General features: G+C 26.3%; 1 protein-coding gene across 1 annotated transcript; it reads left to right on the top strand.

Moving 5' to 3' along the window:
- The first annotated feature begins 493 nt into the window (after positions 1-493).
- Positions 494-19,973, top strand: LOC145834791 (A disintegrin and metalloproteinase with thrombospondin motifs 18-like). The gene is made up of 24 exons (XM_082942307.1): positions 494-511; positions 918-1,158; positions 3,642-3,848; positions 5,363-5,652; positions 7,676-7,759; positions 7,996-8,017; positions 8,912-9,017; positions 9,106-9,243; positions 9,475-9,728; positions 10,467-10,761; positions 11,467-11,584; positions 12,862-12,957; positions 13,225-13,434; positions 13,551-13,665; positions 13,876-14,006; positions 14,517-14,640; positions 15,046-15,160; positions 15,404-15,545; positions 15,669-15,837; positions 16,649-16,799; positions 17,040-17,240; positions 19,012-19,114; positions 19,378-19,522; positions 19,843-19,973. Exons 1-24 carry the CDS (start codon positions 494-496, stop codon positions 19,971-19,973), a joined length of 3,606 nt encoding a protein of 1,201 aa, XP_082798433.1.
- Positions 19,974-24,916: the final 4,943 nt, after the last annotated feature.

Below are 24,916 nucleotides of genomic sequence, written 5' to 3'. Positions count from 1 at the left end.
ATAAGAGGAATATATTTTCACATACTAGTTTAAGTTTTAGAGTTTTAGTTACAAACATCGAAGCTGCAAAATTGCTGCAATAATTTTTTGATTGCTGCAATCAACAGCGCTGCAACTATTTTGCATAAAAAATATTTCATTCATTTTACCGGTGCAATAAAATGTTTAAAAAAAGGTCATCAAGAATGTTTGAGAAAACTAGATTAAATCTAATTAGATTAAATTAAGCAATGGTTTGAATTTCCGGTTTTAAATAGGTTTAAATATTTTCCGTGGGTTTAATTTCGCCGATTTAACTATGACATAATTGTAACAAGTTTTCAGTTTAATTAAATTAACTCTGTTCGTTATCACGATTTTAGCTTACAGAAAAAATTTGCCGTGTTATTTCCAAGAACTTACATGTTTAATATTCAAAGCTCACAATTTGTCTGTTGTGGTTTTTATCCAAAACATTAAACCTATAAACAATTAAACACTAAATGTTTAAATAATGTTAAACAGTTATAAGGTGAGAAGGTATGTATAAAAGACAGTAGTTTGTTATAAAAATTTTTCTTTTAAGTTCTATGGTTCCAAAAGTGTATACCTATGAACCTTATCGTACTAACTTTTTTAAATGTGGAAAAAAAAATTAAAATATTTTTAAACTTGCATAAACAGAAATACATGTGTGTCAAAACTCTATAGATTTACGTGTTTTTTATATAAACAATATACATAAGACAAGTTTAACCTTTATATAAGTTGTTTATGTTAATAGATTTTTATTGCTTCAAACGCATAGGTTTTGGAAAGCTTGTAAGCTAGTATTCTAAACTGCTAAAGACTGTTTAACTAGAATAATGACAGAAAATACATCTAGGTTTTAAAAATTTTCACCGTTTGAAACAAATAGAAGTTTCAATCATCAACAGATTGACCATAACATACCAAAAAGACATCATAGAAGCTTAATTGAAGATATAAACCAAATAACTTACAAAGTGGTCCAGTACCAAGTCCGTGGTCTCGGTGAGTCTTTCCTGTTCGACCTTAGGCCCAACTCACAACTGCTGTCCCCCAATTTCTACGTGAAGAGAATGGACAAAAACGGAAGTCGGATTATCGAGGGAAACGGGTGGGACTGTCACTACCACGGTCGCTTGGTGTCGCATGGTGACTGACCAGTTGCCATGACAACCTGCAACGGACTGGTTAGTAACCAAGAATGCTTTGTACATATGTTTCAGTAATAATTTTTAAAGCGTTTGATGTTTAAACAAATGCTAAGTAAATTTGTTATAAATTTTGTTTAGAACTTGTGCACACCTCAAAGTAGTTAGATCAAAAGTATGTATTAACCAATGAGTTTTTTTAGATGTTTTAGTGTTGTTTTAATCACTACAAATTTAACTTATTTTGCATATTATTAATAACAGGTTAAATTTGTTTAAGTAAAAAATTTGCTTAAAGATTTACAATATGTGTTTTAAATAAGTTTTTGTACAACAATAGAAAATATTGCGATGCAAAATAGTAAACAAATAAGTTGTAATCAAGCTAAATTTCTCAAATTTTTGTAATTGCCACAGTCTATCAAATAACTGTTAACTGTTTGACAATCATAAGGTTTTAATTAACAAGTTACCTTTGATTTAAAGAAGTGTTATGATGTAAGAATGTAGAAGTTTAAATTCGTTGTCTAATTATAAAGAATTCCCTTTGAATTAGTCAGTTGTGTGAAAAACAAATTCTAGAAACTATCATAAATAGAACAATTTATTTATTATATTTTTAAAATTGGTTTTTGGAAGGAAATATATTTTGAAGTTTTATTTCCATGTAAAACTATTTCAGTTTAGAAAGTTTATATTAAAAGTAGGGAGCTCTATATCTATTAAACAATAACTTATTTTTTTTGTGTTATGTAGATGACTATCTGTTTGCAAATAGATATATAATTGTTTTCTTGCGGTTTTTGATTTTCATTAAATAAAAGCAAACTTTAAGTAAAAAGACTTACAAACTTAAAATACATCAATCAACTGTTATCTAAAAGAACCAAAAGACAAAATAATTTATAAAATTATAAGCAGCAAAAGTTAGACTAACGCTACGAAGTTAACAATATAACAAAAGTATTTCGCTATAAACTTATAACAAAAGAACAAGTAGAAATATTTTCATTGAAATTTTGTTTGATGTCGCCGACGTTCAAAAGCAACCAGACTTGCTGTTTGTCTTTTCTTTGGTACAACTCAATAGGAAACTAATAAGTTTATCTTTATCTTTGTTGGAATTCCTAATGGCTACTCACGTGGTCAACTTCATCATAATCACATGTTCTCGTTTACTAATTACTATTACGTGATTAGACCATTGATATTAATTAGGTTATATGATTAAACTAATCTAAGAATATTTTTTTTAGTGAAAAATCCTGACATAACTTTGAACTTTTAATTCAATTTTTGTTCAAAAGTTGTGGTTCTTTTTATTTTCTTTTCGCATAATCTGTTTTATTCTATTGCATATCTTGACGCACAGTTAGCCTACAATGGTTACGTTTGTGTTCTATATTTGCAAAAAAAAAGTAATTAAAGAAACTGTTATAGTACCTGTGAACAAAATCATGCTTATTTTTGATAAAATTATTATCAAAAAGTTGCGTCTGGTATAAAGTTAGGTCATTTTGACGGTTTTCGACTGTAATTTTAACAGAAATTTTCAACTTTAAATTTCACTACTTAATTATAAAAAACACTGCAAAATTATTTGTCATATTTTCTTTAGTTAAAAGCTAAAATATTTAAACTGTGATTTTTAAAACAAAATACTTTTGTTGTTTGAAAACAATTATGTCTTCTATTTAAAGTACACTAAAATACTTTGTATACATAAACATTCAAAACGTACTTTAAGTATAGTTTTTGACGAAACTACCTTTAAAAGACTTTATCTTACGTAAAAGCTTAAACGTCTTAGAATAAAAGGAAAAGAAAACAAAGATGTTTCTTTAACTATTGAATATCAAAAGTTAATAGAACGAAAATTAGATACTACGTAAAACTTTTAGCCTCAACGTGAATGAAACAAATTTTACATTTTTAAATTTAGATCAAAACGTGAACAATTCAAGTTTTTGCGTTTTCCGAACCTAAAAATTTTTGGATAAGTACATTTATCGACAAATTGTTTTGAAACCTTGTTTTTTTTCAAGTTTGTCTAGATTTTGCAAAACTTAAATTAACTCTTTTTTATTTAAAATTTTTAATAAGTAGTTAACTAATTAAGTATGCTGCCAGAATTTTAGTTGATAATAAACTTGTTTACAACTCTTAAACATGTTGAACTAATTGCCATTCAATATGACTATTATGACGTAACAATGCTGCAATTACGTTAGCAGATGAATGTTTCTATAATGATCACTCGACACAGCGTTGTGATAAACAATAAACTTCACACAAGAACTTGTTTTTTGAACAGAAACTAAATCTTGTTTTGCATTTTGTTATTTTATTATTCTAGATGAAGTTTTTTATTGTTTATTGAACTGGTTTTCGAGTAAAAAAAGTTATTTGTATATGATTACTTAATTATAAAACTTCTATAACTATTAAAATTAACTTTTTTTTTCTAATTTTAACTACAACTAGCCATCTTTATGCAGACGGGCTTTATGCGAACAAACGATGATAAAATCATAATAGAACCGTTAGACGATAGCCATATAAGCGAGGATGAACGTCATAAGTTCGAATCGGATCCTCACGTCATCTACAAGAAGCGTCACAATCACGTGCATCAACGTCAAGGAGTCAAAAAAGAAGAAACACTGCAATACTGTGGCAAGGGAAGAAGACGTAAGTTTATGACGTCATAATTTAAAAACATTGTAAAAAAGTCGGCGTGCTTTTAGTTTTGTGGTTAATCAAAAACCTTTCAATTATTTGCTCTAAATTACCAACAATATCCTTTCAAAGTATAAGTTTTAAATTAAAACGTTTTGTAATAAAGTCACTGCAAATTGAATTTGCTGGTTCAAAGTTCGTGCATGATTTTAGTTAGAGTTATAAAATATCAAGTTTATAATAAGCTTTCTCCTTCTAGTTACAACATGCTTTGAAATCTTTTCGGAAAAAAAATCAATGACGTGATTATTAAGCTACATAGAAAGCTTTAAAGCCACTATTTGGCCTATTTGACATGTTTATCACTTAACAACTTTAAAAGTTGGAAACTAAAAGTACTTTACATTAAAACTTTCAATTTGAAACAAGTACTCCATTACTAGAAAGTTTTACAAATTCCATTGTTTAAGATGTCACTTATGTACTTCTGCCTAATAAAGCATAAAGTCTTTTGTGTATTTGTTGATATTATGGATAATTATTTAAACAATTTCATGTGAGTAGGAGTTTTTGCAACATAAACAACAAAAAACCAAGGGGTCTTAAGTGTCGTTTAAACGACCCAACAAGCATTTTCTATTGTTAATTGTGAACTTGACATTAGTAGTTTATATAAGCAAATGAAGAGAAAATAACGTTTTTATTCTAAACAATGATAAGTCGATTTTATTCAGTTAAGTTGCTTGTGATATCAAATCAAATTCTATTGAGAAGTTGAAATAACCCAATATTATAATATTTGATATACTTAATATAGATAAATTATTTACAATAGTAATTATATAAATTGAAGGTTGTTCGAATGCTTTTTTTGTAAATTAAACTAGAAAAACTTAAGACCACATAAATTAAACTTTTATAAGTTTGTTACTTTGTGAAATTTTCCAAAAATCTCTTACATATTCTTTTTTTCTACAGCTGTTTTTTTATGTTATTATTTTTTTTAATTTGACCAAACTATCAAGTATGTCTATCTTTATTTATAGTTTAATGTTTAACTTCAAAAAAACTACTAAATCAACATGAAACATGTTTTATGACGTAACAAAACTATGGTGTGTTTTTAAAGTGCAAGACAAATAATTGAATTAATCACTGCTAAAATAGAATATATATGAACTTAAATTAAACATTTTCTCGTAAAGTTTCATCACTTAAATTTTTTTATGAAATAAAGTTATTTTTTTCTACTTATATATTCATAATTTGCTTGAAAACTTCTATTTTATTTGTTTTAAAGCTAGTATGTTTGTTTAAAAACTAAAATTTTAATCAGAAGACATCTACATAAGTAAAGAGAGTTTATTTTAATTGTCACTAGAAAATAAGCTTAATTATTTCCATTAACTTACAACATTAGCTTTTTAGATAAACCAACAGTTATTTTGCTTATTTCGACTGTTTATGAAAAATAAACAAGTTAAGTCAAACTGTACCAAGAAATAACGCGTTTCATGTTACAACAGATCCAGTAGAAATCAGTGAAAATGTAGAAAACAAGACACTGACTATCCTGTCAAATGGTGAAATTCGTACTTCTTCACAAGAAGATCAACATAAAAAAGAAGAGAGAATTGAAGCAGAAAGAAGAATTCGGAGGTCAATTTCGAGAGAAAGGTCGAGTCATTATGAGAGAGATGAGAGAAGAGTTAAAAAGAGAATTGAAACTTTGGTGGTTGCTGACAAAAAGTTCATTGAAAAACATAAAAATGATGAAAGGAGTACTACCATTTACATACTAACTATTATGAACATGGTTAGAATAGTACCAAGTCTTTCTATGCAATCACTTATAAGTTGTTAGCTTACTTTTTAACATTATTACATTTTATCTTATAAACTTTAAAAATAATATTTATGAAATAGTTAAAACTTTAAAAGTTAGTAGGTGTTAAATTTTTAAAGATTAAGTCATGTTTCTCTTTAAAGTTTCCTGGTAGATTTTCAAAAATTAGACCCTAATTGCTTTTTCAGTAGCAAATTTTTACCTTATTTAGTTATTATCTTACCGCTAACGATGTACTTAGCTGTATACTAGAATACTTTACTATTTTATTCATAATAATAATAAATGAGATTAAATCAAGCTCTTTAGCTGAATTACAAATTTAGTTTTAAATCTTATAAAAAATATTAGCAATATTAATACGTAGAGTTAAGTAAATTAATGCGCTTATCCACTGAATTGTAGAACTATAAACTTGAAGAGATAATAATTACTACTTATTTTAATTGCATTAAACTGAAAACAGACGTTTTAAAAACAAAAAGGCAACTAGTATTAACGGCATTCTTAGTAAACATATAACGATTTTACCGTTTCATAAAGATAATAGAAGCTAATTAAAATTAGGTAATAACTAGTGTTTTTGTAGTTATTAAAATTTTTCATTAGTATAAGTTACACACCAATAGATGTTTTTATAATCTTAAAAACCCATTATAAAACGGATAGAATTCGTCAAAGTTATTTAATGTTTTAACGTAATTGAAAGTTTTCACTTTTAATTAAGTTTGTAAGTTTTTGATGTTTATAATACTAAAAGTGTTTAAATTATACAGTAATAATGTTGCTAAACACCTGGAACACTAATTACCGGTAAACATTTGATTAAAGAATAAGTTGCTCCTTGCTAGACAATTAATGTTCTTTAAACTATAAAATTAATGAAAACAAATATTTTAAAATGTTTTTTTTTTTGCGTTATGGTTTAAAAAAAAGTGTATTACTGTATTAAAAATAAATATTAAATACATTAAAGTATTTTTCAAAATTTTTTTAACTTATCTTGTTTTAAATCATTTGGCTTTTATTTAAAGCCAAATGTTTTTTTTTTTTTAAAGTTTACTAGAATCTTTTTGCAGATTATAATTTAATTGCTTTTTATAGTAGCAAGTTTTTGACCCTTTTAGTTATTATCTAACCACAAACTATGTACTTAGCTGTATATCAAAATACTTTACTATTTTGTTCAATATTATAATAAATTAGATTAAAATATGGTCTTAAAAGGAATCACAAGTTTGGCTTTAATATTTATTAGAAATACTAGCAATAATAATACGTAAAATTAAGGTAACTAATGCGCTTATCCACTGAACTGTATCACCAGAAATATAAAGTGCATATAAAGAGATAAGAAATGCTACTAATTTTAATTGCATTAAACTAAAAACAGACATTACAAAAACTAAAAAGTCAAACAATTTTACGGGTATCCTTGGTAAACATATTACGATTTTACCGTTTCATAAAGCTACTAGAAACTAGTTAAAACTGGATAATAATTAGTGTCTTTGTTGTAAATAAAGTTTTTCATTAGTATAGTTAGCACATCGATAGTTGTATTTAAAATTTTTATAACCCATCATAAAGCGGATATAATTCGTTAAAAATTCTTTAATGGTTTAACCTAGTTAAAAATTTGGACCTGTAATTAGGTTGGTAGGTTTCGATGTTTATAGTGTTAAAAGAATTTAAATTACACAATATTGCTAATAAAACACCTGGAACATTATTTACAGGTAAACATTCAATTGAAGAATTACTAAATTCTTTGCAAGACAATTAATGTTTTTCGAATTAAAATATAAGTGAAAATAAACGTTTAAAAAGTTTTTGTTACGTCATGGTTTAATTTAAAAGTGTATTACTGTGTTATAAATTCATAGAATAAACTTTAAAAGTATTTCTTTACACTTTTTTAGCTTGACTTTTTTAAAATCATTTGGCTTTTATTGATTTTTTTTATTCAATAAGCTGTCATAAAATATTTTAGGTTTCAAGTTTATATTCAGATCCTTCATTAGAAAACGATGTTAACGTCATTATTATTGGAATTGTGTTACTGGAAGATGATTCAGTTAGTTATTTGTAATAGGTTTTTAAAATACATGCAAAGTTTTTTATGATTTATAGTAATACTTCACTATATTAAAATAATTTTTATGCTAGTATTTATAAAATATTAATATTTCTTAAGGAATTGGAATTAAGCCACAGGGTTGATACTTCATTACTTAGTTTTTGTGAATGGCAACATAAACAACAAGACAAAATTGGCAGTAGAAAAGCTGATCATTCAATTTTACTAACAAGAACAAAACATGTTCAACATTAGGTTATTAATATTCTAAATAATTATTAAATCACAGTGTGTAAAGTTTTTTAATTATTAAATAAAAAAATTAACAGTAAATGTTCCCAGGCACGTGACTTGGTACTTTCCTGTAAATCTACAGAAACGTATACTTGAGTGCGAAAAAAACTTGCTTTTATTTCAGCTTGAAAAGACTCTGCTTTCTTAGCTTTTAGTATCCATTTATGCTGAGTTATGCACTCCTGAGAGATAATTTTGACATATATGTATTCTTTAGCATTTTTAGTGTCGTAAAAAAATGAAAAATTAAACAAATCCAAATTATAACATTTAGCGCGTTAAAGCTTTGTTTTGTCAAAAAGCTATAATGCAAAATTCAATCTAATGGAAGCTGTAGCTTCAAAAATAAAAATCATACAAATTTATGTTACAAAAATTTGCATAACTTGTTTTTACTATTGACTACGTTAAATGTTTGATTTTATACGTTTAAATGTTTGAATGAAAACAATGAAAACAATATTAATGTTTTTGAGTTAAATTGTGATTTTTTTATATTTATTTTTAATGAATGTTTTCTGGGTTTACACTAGTGGCATGACATAAAGAGTCATATGGGGTGTGGAGCAAAATAAATTGCCTTGTATACCGTTATCACTCGTACTTCAACATTTCATTTTTGATATATTAACATAACTGCATATTTTTAGATTAATTTTAATAATATTAGAAGTAGTTTAAATTGCTGTGTTTCTGCTAAGACGTGTTATTTAGGATATTTTAGTTTTTGCAGATTCGTAACTTTTTTTAGCTAGCTACGTCCCTAGTTATACCCTATACGACTGATACAAAACTACATTTACTAGCTAATAATTCAGTCATAATTGTTTTATTATTTATTGTTTTCATTATCAGGTCTAGCACAAATAGGAGGTATGTGTCGTAGAAAAGAAAGTTGTACAATTAACGAGGACATTGGTCTTGCACTTGCTTTTACTGTCGCTCATGAAACTGGACATAGGTATGTGTTGTATATTGTTGTAAATAACAAAAAGTAGTAATTCTAATAACCTAAAAAATTACAAGTTAATATTTTAAGTTTCTTACAGTCTTGGAATAAGATATGATGGTGAAAGCAATGCGTGTAATTTGAGCGAAGGAAACATCATGTCACCTACATTAAATTCTCTTAATGGGGTATTTACTTGGTCCCAATGCAGTAAAGAGTCATTAAAAGATTTCCTCGCGTACTTTTTGCTTTAAAGGTTGCAATCAAAGTTCTCGACTTAAAAAGGAGAATGATTCAATGATAAATTTTTAAAATTTTATTACAATACAATGTTTCACTCGTTTAAAAACAACGAGATCTTCAGTTGTTTAAAATCTGTAAAAATTTATGTGATAACAAGTAGGAAGACATTAGGAAAAGAAATTAGAAAATGCTTTATAAACTTCGATATTGTGAATTTCTATCCCAGTATCACTGAAAATCATTTAACTAACGCTATAAACTTTGCAAAAAAATACACCATAATAGAAGACAGGGACATAAAATTAATTAAGCACACCTGCAAAACAATTTTGACTTTTAACAAAAAAACCTGGATCAAAAAAGATAACAACAACCTATTCGACGTTCCCATGGGCTCCTTCTTCGGCGCCGAGTTATGCGATTTAATCGGACTATATGCATTGAGCAAGCTTGAACCTCTTTATGATACTAAAGAGATCGGTTTGTATAGAGACGACGGCCTTGCAATTATCCAACCAAAAAACAACCAAGATTTAGAAAATAAAAAGAAAAAAACAATAAAAATATTCAGAGATATTGGTTTTAAAATAACGATAGACACCGGTGCAACTATATGCAACTTTTTAGATATAACATTAGACCTTTCAAATAACTTATTTAAACCGTACAAAAAAGAAAACACAGAAATTAGATACATTAATAGAAACTCTAACCATCCTAAAATTATTAAAAAGAACTTACCGGCAATGATAGAAAATAGACTGATTAAATTATCTAAAAACAAAAATATTTTTGATCAAAATGCATACGCATACCAAAACGCTTTAGACAAATCAAATTTTAAACATAAACTGACTTATAAGGAAGATTTTAGCAAACAGAAAAAGAATAGAAACAGAACAAGAAAAATAATTTATTTCAACCCACCATTTTGCGAATCAGTAAAAACAAACATAGGAAAAATATTTTTTGAATTAATCAACAAGCATTTTAATCAGAACAACAGTCTAAACAAGTTAATAAATAAAAGCAACTGTAAGTTAGCGTATAGTTGCATGAGTAACATAAAAATGCTAATCCAAGGACACAACAAAAAAACTTTAAATAATGCAGAAAAAACTGAAAATACCGACAAAGAAGAGTCACTATGTAATTGCAGAAACAAAAACTTATGCCCGCTAAAAAACAAATGCCTAACTATTAATGTTATCTATAAAGCTACGGTCACGACGAAAAAAGAATTAAAGCAATACGTAGGAAGCACAGGAGGAACTTTCAAGAAAAGGTGGTATAGCCACATAAGAGATATAAAAATTTACAAGGAGAACGGAACCGAACTATCCAAATATATTTGGAAACTAAAACGCAACAACACTAACTACAACATCAAATGGGAAATTTTACACCACATCGGACACATAAGGAAACCGCAGAGAATCTGCAGGACCTGCTCCTATGAAAAAATGGAAATAGCGAACGCTGACGGGGAAACATCATTAAATAAAAGGAACGAGTTAATATGTTCTTGTATACACTTTAAGAAGCTTTATTTCAAAACTTAAGAGCGTTTTGATAAAAAAATATCTATTTTAATTTATACAAGTACTTAAACCACTATATAAATACGTCATAATACAATAGCCAAACTTTTTTTAAACGAGTAAACTTAACTTAAAGGTTTAGTTAAAGAGATGTTTTTCTTTGTTAGTTATCTAAAGATTTCACAAGGCCACTAAATGTTAGTAGAACTATTTTTTATTGTATTTTTTTTTTTTTTTTTTTTGTTTGTTTAAGTTTTAAGATTGTATAATTATTAAGTAACGTGCATTTTCCTAAATTTAGCCTAGCAACATTAAAATCATCATACGCTAATAACTTTAAACTATAGGTTTTAATTAGATTTTACTCAGTTTTTTGTTATACATTTTTTCTTTTTAACTTCTTTTATTTCAAGTTTAGCCTAATGTCTTCCTACTTGTTATCACATAAATTTTTACAGATTTTAAACAACTGAAGATCTCGTTGTTTTTAAACGAGTGAAACATTGTATTGTAATAAAATTTTAAAAATTTATCATTGAAAAGATTTCCTCAAGTAAATAATTCAAATTGTTCATAAGACAAAAGTTGGAAAAATGCTATCAAATATTAGATAACATTACTTGCTAAAAGGTAAAAATTTCTTCTAAATTAGTTTAATAGTTATACACTTTTTTCAGGAGTTCAGACAGTTATTGTATGAATGACAGTCCATCTGAAATAACTTCTGATTTCGATTATCCGTCACAGCAACCGGGACAAACTTATTCGGCTGAAGAACAATGTAGAAGTCTTTTGGTAACAAAACACAACTTTGCAAACACAAATACAAACATGGACTTGTTAGTTTAAGTAAAAATATTTTTAAAACAAGTCAACTTAAACTATGATAAAAAAAGTTTAAGCTTAGTAGTCAATTTTGAGCATAACTTGATTTCTTTATGATCCTTATCTATGCTTCCGCTATTTTTAACGTAAAAAGTCAATTGAAATAATTAAAAACTTAATACTCGCCTTTAAAGTACTAAGCTTTTAAAAGGTGTTACAAACTAGACAAACGAACATAAACTTAGTTTAACTTGTCAGTATTTTTACATGCTTCTTTGAGAAGCTATATACGAATGATTGGTTTACAGATAAAAACTAGCAAAAAGTATAAACACTTTATACTATTAAAAAAGTCTTTTTAAATACTCAAAAAGTTCATTATTTTAATGTGCTACGAAGGTAGCTAATAAAAAAAAACTTAATTCAATATAAAAAAATTAAAGTTAAACATTTTTAAAGTTTTTGCACACGCTAGCCTAATAAAACACAAATTGACTTGTTTTGCAACTCTTTTAAATATCAAATTTTGTTGTTTTTATGCTACCATAGGTAATTAGCTGGTTTTGAAAATATTTTAAAACAGTAATTAAAGCCGTTGTAGATCGTAAAAATAGTAAACTAATTGCAGCTGATTAATTTTCAGTCGCTAATTGCTTTTACTGAAAAAATAGTTAAACTGTTGTACTGCAGCTGAACATGTTTAAAATAAAAAATACAACCTTGATTAAACCAGAGCTTAATATTTACTGACCTATAAAAACTGATTAAAACAACTATTAAGCTATTTTATCAGCGGTTTCATAATAAAACAAACTTAATTACAAGCAATGCATGTTTCTAATTGATAAAAGAGAGAAAAGTTAACTGCTTATAACTTGCCAACTAATGACAAATAAACAATAAAGCCGGCAAGTCTTTGTAGATGTAAAATATTTGCACAGCTTTTTAAACTAAGTTCATATTTGATACTTTAGTTTACTTTTGGTTCGATCCGGTTTATTTAATTTATTTTTGCTAAGAGTTAGTTAAGCAGCATTACAAAGTTATCATACGATTTTATTTGATGTTTATAAAACATATAATCTAAACTATTCTTAGTATAATTGTTTTACAAACTTAAACAAACAGATATACTTTAAAATAACATTATTTCTAATGTTCTTATTTTCTGCAAACCATACTATACATTTTACCATATGTATATAAATTTAACCTATTTAAACTTATATATTAATATTTCTAATTAGGAAGGAATATGTAAGACTTTATGGTGTGGAAGGGGAGAAATTTGTGAAAAAAAATATATGCCAGCTGCAGAAGGTACTAAATGTGGACACAATCTTGTTAGTAGTTTAACTATATATAGACATATATATACATATATATATATATATATATATAACAAAACTTAACTGCATGCTATCTTTGAATAAAGATAAAACATTCTATTTACAGAAACCATTCAAATTTTAACATAAATTGATTTTTTCTTATTATTTAATTATTGTTTTAATTCAAGTAAAATAACTAGTAAAGTAAAAGTTATAATAATTTATTCAGTAACTTATAAAAATAAAATTCTGTTTATCAATAAAAGCTTTTGGTAACAGTGGTGCAGACGAGGCGAGTGTGTCACATTAGGGGAAGTCCCAAATAGAATAAACGGAGGGTGGAGCAAATTTGATAATTGGTCAACTTGCTCGAGGACTTGTGGCCGCGGTGTCCGATGGAGAGTTCGGCGGTGTGACAGCCCCAAGCCTCGATTTGGGGGAATTCCCTGTAATGGCGAAGACAAACAGTACGAAATTTGCAGCCCAGAGGTTTTTATCAACTGCTGAGTTTTTATCTACAACTTTGTAATATTATTTCTTTTTAGTTTGTAGGATATTGCCATGAGTTATTTTAATTGTTAGTTTAATAATCTTTTAAAATTTAGAATTGTAAGCCTTCAACAAAGACATTCAGAGAGCAACAGTGTTCAAATTTTGATCCAAAACCTTACAGAAGATCTTATTACAAATGGGTACCTTTCACTAAATTCACTACTTTTGGTCAATTGAAATAAGTTAATAGTATTTATATAATACAAAACAATTAAAACATGTTTATGACAGTCTTAACTTCCAAATTTTGTGAAATACAGATTATTACTTTTAAATTAAGTCAGCTGTAGAAATTCTTATACTTAAGCCTAACTAAATAGCTCAATAGCTTTTCAAATACCTGAAACTAAACAGATTTTATTCAAATTTTATCTTTAGGTCGAGGACAATGTGAGTTGTTATGTAAAGCTGAAGAATTCAGATTTTTCGATATGTTGGCAGATCAAGTTATAGATGGAACACCTTGTACTGAAGATAAAAATATTTTATGTATTCAGGGTAAATGCACGGTCAGTTTAATTGGTTTTCTAGAAGTTATCTATTTCAATTTATTTAAGTAGTTTAAAGTATTAAGATAAAATGAAAGTAAATATATTTTTAACCCTATTTTTTACCTTTCTGTTAATGTTTTTGAAATTTAAAAGTAGTTTGTTAAAGTATATTTTGTTAGTTTTTTATATCTTTAAATAACTAACTGAATGTTATTCTTAAAATAGTCAAATCATTAAAAAGGTTACATATCTAATAATAGTAACTACAAAATTTTGGTACGTTTAAGTATTAAAGTTTTACACCAAGTTTGTTTCAAAATAAAAAAGATTAGTTCCGAAATTGTATACTAATTGAAAATTATTTGTGTGGTTATCACCACTGTTTGTACTTTTAACTGGATTAGGGTAGATTTGTTTAGTATGAACTCACTCGTGAAGTTAAAATACAAAACATATATGCTTTATGTTTTTTGTTTCATTTTCTATTTTATTCTTATTGATTGATAGTATGCTTTTTTTTTGTAACAGAGAGTAGGATGTGACAATAAAATAAATTCAAATGCGACAATAGACGCATGTGGTGTTTGTAATGGTGACAATTCTACATGTCAAATAATAAGTGGTGTCTACGATAGGAAAGTCGTTAATAGCGGTTTGTTTGAATATTTTTTTGAGAATATTTAATGTAGTTTTTTGACAAAATTTCTTTTGAAATTGTTACGATCAAATTTTAAGTTTACCATAAAAATATATCCCTAAACCAAAAATATAGTTATGAATTTCAAACACTTAAGTATATTTTAATATTTGCATTACACAAACTATTTAATTACCATATAAAAATTAAACAACAGATCTGCTCTTTTATATCGCGTTTTCCTATTTAAGAGCACAATAACAATAGTTTAATGTCGGCAAACAAGTTATATATCAAAATAAAATTAGACCTAAGTTTAATTACAAAAGGTTATGTAACATCAGCCGGCTTTCAAAAATATTTGGAATTTGTAGTACATTTGTTTCCTAATTATTTTCTCACACTTAACAATGAATGCAGGGTACTACAGAGTGGTTCACATACCAGCTGGGGCAAGGAAAATTGAAATAAAAGAAAATAAATGCTGCACTCACAGCTATATTGCAGTGAAAAATGCAAACACAAGAAATACAAAGTGAGTTTTTATTGAACTTCTACGTTAATGTTTTACAGCTAAATTTATTTTTTCATGAAGCTTTAATTTTAGCTGCAACAAAGTTTGGGTATATAGTTTAAAATAACTAAAAATAAAATTTTAAGTGTACAGAACATTTTATTACATATTGTAAATACCAAGGTAATAAAAAATAAAAACGCTTAAAAGAATTTTTAACTTTCGTTTATTTGATAAACCATTTTGATTTTTTTACTTTTCCAGATATTTCCTCAATGGAAACTGGGCAGTTAATATGCAAGGAGATCGGAAATTTGCCGGAAGTGAATGGTTATACAACCGAACACCGTATAAAACCGAATCTCTTTCAACCGAAGGCCCGATAGATCAAGACTTGATAATCGAGGTTTAAATTTTTGCTTGGTTTTTTACAGAGTTCTGCTAAATTTGTACTGTCAAGAACTATAAAGTATAGCTAAAGTTTAAGTTCAAAATAATTATGTTTTTTAATTTATCAAACTGTTTTAAGGTTTTAGTAGTAACTGATAATCCGGGTATAACTTGGACTTACACAACACAAAAACGAAATTACCCTGAACCAAGAATATTGGTTGTTTATGAACATGAGCTGGTCGCTCCAATAGAAAAATATGTTTGGAGTAAAAAGTATTCAGAATGCACTAAATCTTGTGCTGGAGGTTTGAAATAGTTCATAATAATGCCTTTAAATCTAAAATAGTAAGTATAAAACCAAAAGGACATTTTTACAAGCCGTTGATTATTTTATAAATAATGATTATAGTATGATTTTATATTAATTTTTGGCCTCTGTGTATTTAAGATGAGAGCTAAATTGCTTTGTTTAATAAAGTTATTTGTTGATAAATCAATTAAGCGAGAGTAAAAAACACAACTTTTTTAACTTAAAGGTTTTCAGACCATACAGTTTGATTTAATTTCCTGATAATGTTTTGAGTATATTAGATAAAAACTAGACATTAGTTTCACATTACATTTTAAGAGACCTTTAGTAGGTATTAAATAGTTTAAGAGGTATAAAAGTAGCTATTTTTGTTGAAATACATTAAAAGAATGTAACAAACAAGTGCAACATATTGGTTATTGATACAAGCATTATATTCTATGTAGTGCACCGGTTGTTTTTCTAGAACAGATTATTACGTCACAAAGTTAAGCGCTTATCGTTTACTCAACTTTAACGTTACAAAGTATATATTGCTATTCCATTTGCTTTTTATCGATTCTATCTTTCGGTAGAAATACTTCACTTTTTAAGTTTCTTGTTGACTATTTGACTTCTAAACTTAAAGTTTTTTCAAAATTGTGGAACAATAACAATACTAGTTTCAAAAGTATATATTTTCAAACTAGTATTTATTCTGTTAGTTTTAATTTGATGAAAATTGAATAAAAAACTGCTGATTTTATGGTTAAATCTATCACAAACTTTTTATAACAATTGATGTACAATAATAATGTAAATTTCAGGATCACAAACTCTTCAAGTAAGTTGTTTGAGGAGACAAATATTAAAAGGAGTTACACAAAAAGAACAAACAGTATCTGACTATTACTGCAAATCATCAGACAAACCAATTGTTATTACAAGGCGTTGTAATATTAAAAAATGTCCGGCAAGGTTTGAAAATTGTTTTTAAGTTTAAATATGTTTTTATGAGTAGAACTTTTGTTGTTTAGTTTCCTAAAGGTTTTATTTTATATAGTTGCAAAAATAGTTTTAAAATACAGTTTTAAATTTAGTTGTTTTAAATATATAAATAAAAAAGTAAAAGATGTATAAAATTTTAATTTTTTTGTTAAAAATAAATAATAACTTGTCCATTAAATAAACATAACACATTTATTTAAACTTATCCAGATGGGTGTCGGATGACTGGGATGAATGCAGCAGAAGCTGCGGGGGCGGCATAAAATCGAGGCAGATCAAGTGCATGTCATTGACTGCAACCGGGGATCTTTTGTTTCCTAATTACGAATGCGTGACGTCATCAAAACCAGCAACAACGCAACAATGCAACTCTGACGTAATTTGTCCTCCCCAATGGCACACCGGCCCATGGTCCAAAGTTTGTAAATTTTATAAATTTATTGAGAATCAATTAATTTTCGTATAAATTAAATGTGTTGATGTACTCAAACTTATATTAATGTAACAAGCCTTACCTGAATTTAACTAACTTCAACCCAAAAAGGTAGCCCGTAGTTAAAAATTTTGAATTTTGAATTACGTTAAAATAATAAGTTTTTATTAAACAAACATTTAAAAAACATCTTATTTAGTAGATATAATATTTAAAAACCCCGTCAAGTTAAATAAGGTATATGTTATATAATTAATTTTATAACTAGTCGCGTTTTGAAAAATCACCTGTTAATTTTGTTAAACCATACGTAAAAAAAACAAGTTATTTTTCGCCATTGTACTTTTACAGTGTATTTGTTTTTAAAGTTTACAAGTGAACAAGTTTTAAGATGTCAGTCAAAATTCATTGTTTTTAAGAGGAAGTGGTTTTCATCTTCTTGGATGTTATTATTTACTTTTTTGAAACTTTTAAAAACATATCAATCTGTGGTCTCGGGTAAAAATGATAGGATTAATTCTGTTTTAGTGTCCTTTATAATTTAATTTCTGAAAATGGTTTTTTTATAACAATTCATTAAATAACTAACTAATAAGAGAATAATAACTTCACTCTATTTACAATATTCGATTGTTAAGTCTAATAAAAATAAATTTGAATAATTGACATTTTTTATCCAGTAACTAACTAAAACTTTAAAAATTAATCTTTATCAATCAGTATTGGTAAAACCTTTTTTTATATTACATTTTCAATTTAAAACAAACAAAAGAAGAAAAATTAGTTGTTTAGTCGTTTAAAAAAAAATAAATACCTAACTAACTGATATTTTTGTTATTTTAACAGTTACTTTCATAACAAACTGTTATAAAACTCTTATTTCTAAAAAAGTATAGATAGAGTTTAACAAAAAAATCTACAGTGTTCTCGACGCTGCGGGCAAGGATACCAACATCGAACTGTTTTCTGTCAATCAGAACTTCAGACACTGAGAAGCATCAAATGTATAAACACCAAACCAATCAGCAGACAGAGTTGTCTTATTAGAAAGTGCAGAATCAAAAAATTTACTTGGCAGTGGACATCATGGGGACAAGTTAGTAAAAAAATTTAATATGCTGCCTTTTTTAGATTAAAATTTTTAATGTTCAAGTTATATTTTATACATAGAAAACTTAATCCTAAATTAACTTTCGGTTGTTACAAAAACTAGTTTACATTTCAATAAAAGTTTCTATCAAAGTAAAAGAGATCAAAAATTTTACTAGCTTGTAAAAAGACTGTTTACTTATACAAACATTACGTAACCCCAAGCTCTTAAAACAAATCCTTTTGTTTCGTGTATACATATGTTAACCGCAAAACTCAAACAATGACTACTTATATTTTTGGCTTGCAGTTAAATTTTACTGCAACGATTGTTAAGAAGGGCGCAAAATGTTGTTGAGTGACAGTTTTTTTCCTCTCGTATTTAAAATCGTTCAGTTACACAATAAGCTAAGTTTTACAATATTTAAATTTTTTCCAGTGTTCGAAATTTTGCGATGAGGGCATTAAAAGAAGGCAACTGAAATGCACTTACAAGTCGAGAAGCGGCAAGATCTATCACGTCCGCTCCAAACGATGCAAGCGAATCAAGAAGCCCAACGACTGGAAAGCCGACAGGACAGCCATTTGTTTGGTGCGAAGTTGCCCGACGACCGTTGCCATGACAACCATCCCAACATCCACGACAACCACCACTGTTAGGACGACTAGTGAAAGATTGAGACGGATTAAGGTGAATGAGAGAGAATCAGCTCTACAAACAGGTCTCACTGAAGCAAGCTGGATCACTGGTAATTGGCAACAGGTTAGAATAATAAAGTATCATATGTTTATACTCAGCAGAATAACTACTAATAAAAAGTTTCTTATCTTTTCAGAATTTACTTATAATGTAGTTTACTACTTTTTGAGAAACTTAAAATTTACTAGCTTTTACAATGACTTTGAATCTAAAACAAATATAAACTACTAAATTAAAAACATTATCTGAAAAAGTATTCATAATCATTCAAACGTTTGTTCAACTGTTAGAAATTATTTCTGTTAGCTGAAATATTTTTCTTTCAGTGTTCAGTAACTTGTGGTGGTGGATACCAAATGCGAATTGTCAGATGTCTGTTGTTCGGTCGACCCTCGGTTAAATGCCGACCCGGACAAAAACCGGATATTCGAAAAACTTGCAACACCAACAAATGTCCTGTCGATAACAAAAGTGGGATTTTATTTTTTTATTTCGAAGCGAGTATTAAGCTTGTTACAACTAGCACTTAGCGCTATAAAATTGTTTAATCAAAACTCGAAGGAGGTTATATCGTGGTTATGACGCAACAGTTGAAGCTTTCTTTTTTTTTATATGTCGTTAAATTTATAATTCTAATAAAAAAATTAAACTTTGTTATTTAGTTGACGCTGGTCATATATGTATAATACGCTTAAATATTTTTAACTAAATCTTTAGTAAAAAAAAAACATCTAGCTTGTGAGTTTTAGAAGTTAATTTACTGTTTTATAAAATTGTTCATTTTATTTCAGATAAATGTGTGGACAACTTCAAATGGTGTTACCTTGTACCAAAAAACAACCAGTGTTCACACAGTTATTTCGGTAAAAATTGCTGCGAAACTTGTCAAAAAGCTCAAACTAAATCAATCAGCTACCGATAGAACTAACCATAAAGCGATGTATAAAATAAAAAGTTATTGAAAAGTGGTTTATAGAAGAAGTAGAGAAGTTGTTTAAAGCAAGCCAAATTAAAGTTATAGCAACGTTATACGTTTACTGTAAATTCCTGAGTTTATATATATATATAAATATAAAACGAGTGAAAGTACCATAAAAAGTCGATTACAATTTCACCAGTTTTTAAATCTAAAATAAGAGCTTAATCACTGCCCATTTATAAACTTTACGACGTTTTTTCATCACTTTTAAACACTTTCGTTTTAGGAAGCTATAAAATACAAGAACAAAAGAACTAAATATATGTATAGGTAAATTATTTTGTTTAATTTTAAGACTTTAAATATGAAGACAATTTTATAAACTTATCACCTTTTTATATCAATATGACTAGTTATGTAAAGCTAATTGATTTTTTTACAGATATACCTTTAATTCATAAATATTGATAATTTAAATTTACAACACTTTTATATAAATAAATATAAACTAATTGAGGTTATAAAGGTTTCATTTTTGATTTAATCTCAACTAAAACTTTTATATTTTTGAACTGATCATAACTTTTACACATTCCAAACTTTTATTGTTTAGTCCAATATTTTTAAAGGACATATTTTCTTTGCTTTCGTATTTATTGCTTACAGTGCTTTATTTTGATACCTTTATACAGAAGTTTATCTTTTAAACCTCAAATTAAATACAGTATTAAGCCTAGAAAGAAAAATATTCTAATTTTTATCAAGTGCAAAACTTTTAACTCAAAAATAATTGATATAACAATATGTTTCATTTGGTTATTTCTTTGTGGCATTTGAATAAATATTCTAATCATCATCTTTTTATTTGCAACATTTTTATACTAATTTAACAATGAAACCTCAAACTAAACATAGTTATTTTACAGTATTTTTTTAATTACAATACAATAATTACAAACTTGTGAGTTTTACAGGAACATGTTTTCTTATATTTTGTTGTGTTATTTTGATTAGTTTTTTCGTTGTACTGTTTCTTATCAAATAAACTTATAATAATTTATAATGCCTTTTATTTTGTTTATTTTATTGTCAAAAGGTATTTTTATTGTATCTAAATACCATTTGCAACTTGAGTATTTTTTTATTAAAAAAACTTGTGACGTAGTTATACTAAGTTATAAGAATAGGCTTTTCAAACTAAAATTAACGACGAAAGTTGAGCTAATATATTGTTAATAAGGCTATATTTCCATTTCCAGATATTTGCGTATTTAGTCGTGTTTTTTTTTTCGATGAGCATTGATTACAAACTAAAAAACTTAAAAATAAAAAAAATGCATGTTTTTATTTTATTTAATTCTGTTTATAATTTAGCAATTAAAATGGCTCAAAACCAACTAAAAGAAAAGATTTGAAAATTTAATTTGTTTACCAATAAATAAATCTTTTTTTTTTGTTCTTTAGCCAAGAAAAGTTCTCAAAAATTTCTAAGCTTTTTCTAAACTCTATATTGCTTTAACAATTGTAAATTTTTGGTAAAAGCTCGGTTTTAGTGATTAATTAAAAGAAATAGTATTAAATTTATTTATAAAACATAAAATATTAGGTTTAAAATATAATCCAATATATCCGTACTAAAGTTGTTCAAAATAAATTATAAATATTTCTCGCATAGTTAAAAACACGTTATTTATCTACATATTCATATACGTACAATGTGCATATATATAATTAGATAACGACTTACAACATATTAAAAAAAGAAATATTGTTTTATTGATGCTAACTTTATAAATAAAATCTTAAGTCTTGGTTATCTTGACAATAATAGATAAAACTTTTTTAAATACTGAGTTTATTTGCCATTCGATAGTTTAAATTTTTTTGTTTTCTTCCACAAGCTTCAAAATATTAAAAGTCGTAGCACCGTAATACGAAAAGCATTGCCACGCGACTATTAAGCTAAATTAACTACCAACCTGCATTTATATTGGTATAGAGCAATTTTACTTATTTATAATATTTAATTTAACTTAGCAAATGTAAAAGATTGACAGAAGTTCAATTTTTGATAATCATAATATTAATTTTACTTAAAAAGTACATTTTAATCTAGAAATTTTTAGCTTGTTTTTAACATAAATTTTTGTAAACATATAGAAAAAAAAATACTGATTTTCAATTTAATGGTAAAAATATTTTTTTTTTGATCTTTAAAGCTTTAAAAGTCTCGATAGCCGTGGCAACTAAATACGAAAAATGTTTCCACGCGACTATTAAGCTAACTTATCTACCACATAACATATCGTGCTAATGAGTAATTTAGCATATGTAAAATACTTATTATATAGTAATTTAGTAAATGTAAACTATTTTAGAAGTTTATCAATTTTAGCTTATAAATTATTACTTTTACAGAAAAAGCAACTTTTAGTTTACAAACTTTTCTGGCATCGTAATAATTAAACACAAAAAGTATAAATGCTTATTTTTTTGCTTCTCAAAACCTTTAAGGTACTCATTAAATCATACATTTTTCGTATGAATATAAATACATGTTATGAAATTAGCACATATTAATTTAATGATGCTAATGAATTTATAATATAAATTGTTTTGACGGATCAATTCTTGATGAAAAAAAACTTTATGTGCTTTAATAAAAATAAAGAAAATTTAAGTTGAAGTAACTAAGTTTTGCTACTTAACACTTAAATAATATAATTAATGTTAATCTTAGTTAAAATTAAACCTTTTTTGCTGTAAACTTGTTTTTATTAGCTTTGATATATTTAATAGTTTTGGTTTCAGAAATGTAAATTAAACGATAAGATTAATCAAAAACAACTGTCATAAGTTTTTAAACATTATCGATTATATTTTTCTAGTTATTGGTTAAAAGGTCATTACACTTAAATATATGATAAAATTATTAAAACACAAAACAGATTACTTCATTTGATGTTCAATGATAGACTTTGATGTAAAAATTAAATGCTGCTTGAGGTTGTAATTCATGTTTAGTATGCACAGTTTATTAGTTCTAAAAATTTTGAAGAAAACAATTTTACCATCATTGCTATTAAGCGTGTTTAGTATATAGGTTGAATACATCAAAGAAATTTATGTTTAGTATGTTACATGTACTAATCGAACTTATGGGGTGCAAATTTTGAACCAAATTTTTATTGATAGTAAATTACACACACAGTTTGTTATGTATCATAGGCAAAACTAAAACGAACATTTTTATTCCAAAATTTTTTATACAAAAAACCCTTGAATGTTGACTATTGTTTTGGTTTTTTATATGCTTTTTATTATTTTTTTGTTAAAAAAATGCAATCTTTTATAATAATATAATGTATTTTCTTATGATTCAGTACACATTAGAAACATTTGTAAACATTTTAGTCACTGTTTAGCTAGCTTGAAACTAAATTTTATGAAATCTGGTTAAACTATGAAGGTTTTTCAGTTTTTTTCTTGAGATTAAAAGAGTATCATTAAAGTAATAGTTTTCATTATAAGATTGTAGCTGGTTAAGTAATTAAAAGTGTTAAACTAAATTATAAATTATAAAACCTCATTTTTTAGTTTTAAAAGTTTATAAATTAAAAACTTTGTCATTACTTTAGGCTGGCAATGATATATTATAAGCTTTTTCTGATTTTCTGAAAGTAAACATTAGTAAATGTATTAAACTATTGATTAACTTAAAGTTAAATTCTACTTTTTTCAAACGTTTATTAAAAATTGTAAATACAAACTAATTATCTACAACATATTTAATTTACAACACTTTAAGCATATTTGTATGGTTATATAGTGACAACTAATATAATCATGTTTGTATTTATTACATGAGATAAAGTTGTTCTAATTACAGTATAACATACTGAACATTAAAAAATGTTAAAACTTACTAACTAATAACATATATAGCATTAAACAATGATGTTTATATTGTTTAAGCAAATTACTTTTACATATTTAGTTTCCATGTAAGATTATACCACAATAAGATTACATCCGACTAAAACATTTAAATGCGAAAATAATATGATGAAATATACATATTGAAAAATCTTTACTTTTTATTATAATCAATCAGGTATGTCAGCATAGAAAGTCATAAACTTTAAGTTTTATTTCCTACTTAAGTCATGCATCACTCAAAGCAGATCAAATTCATCATTTTTCCACAAAATTGTGGTTTTACACTTTCCATATTATTAAGATTTCTATATTTAAAGTATGATGTAATGTGTTTCCAATTAAAGTTCATGAGTTCATTAGCTTAATAAGTATAACAGTTGTTTCAATACTTCTTAAGTTTTATTGTATAATTTGTAGATTGATGAACATAGTTAGAGCTTTTATTTGGTTTAATTTAATTCTGTAGTACCGTTTATTCAAAAGATTTTATTTAATTTAAAACATATGCTTACAAAGTTTTAATTTTTTTTTAATCAAGTAATACTGATTAGTACATTTACAATAACAATTTTAACTTGATAGTTTAAAATATTAACTTTTTTATAAATCAAACATTAGTTTTATATTAAATTAACTTGTTTTTATCAACAACTAATTTAATAGTTTATATAATGTTTAACTTGGCAAAAAACTTTAAAATTGTTACTATAAGTATCAAAAGTTTTAATTACGGCTGTACTGCCACATCATATATATTTTAATTCGCAAATTTTTGTTTCGTTTGATTTAAATATTCGCAGCATAAGTGAGAATAAACGATATATTTAAAATGAGAGAATTTAAAAGTAAAAAAGTTGGTATTGTTTGAGCTGCAACATTTGAGATAGTACGTTAACAATTGCGCGGGAAAATTAAAACAACTTTGATAAAAAACTGAAAGTAAACTCTAAATGATGTTGAAAGCAAAAAGACATGTTATTTTATACAAACATGTATTTAACTTTCTA

Source organism: Thalia democratica, chromosome 1 (assembly GCF_965202585.1).
Source record: "Thalia democratica chromosome 1, ktThaDemo2.hap1.1, whole genome shotgun sequence".
In the NCBI taxonomy this organism is placed as follows: Eukaryota; Metazoa; Chordata; class Thaliacea; order Salpida; family Salpidae; genus Thalia; species Thalia democratica.
This window is presented reverse-complemented; position numbering and strand designations above follow the sequence as displayed.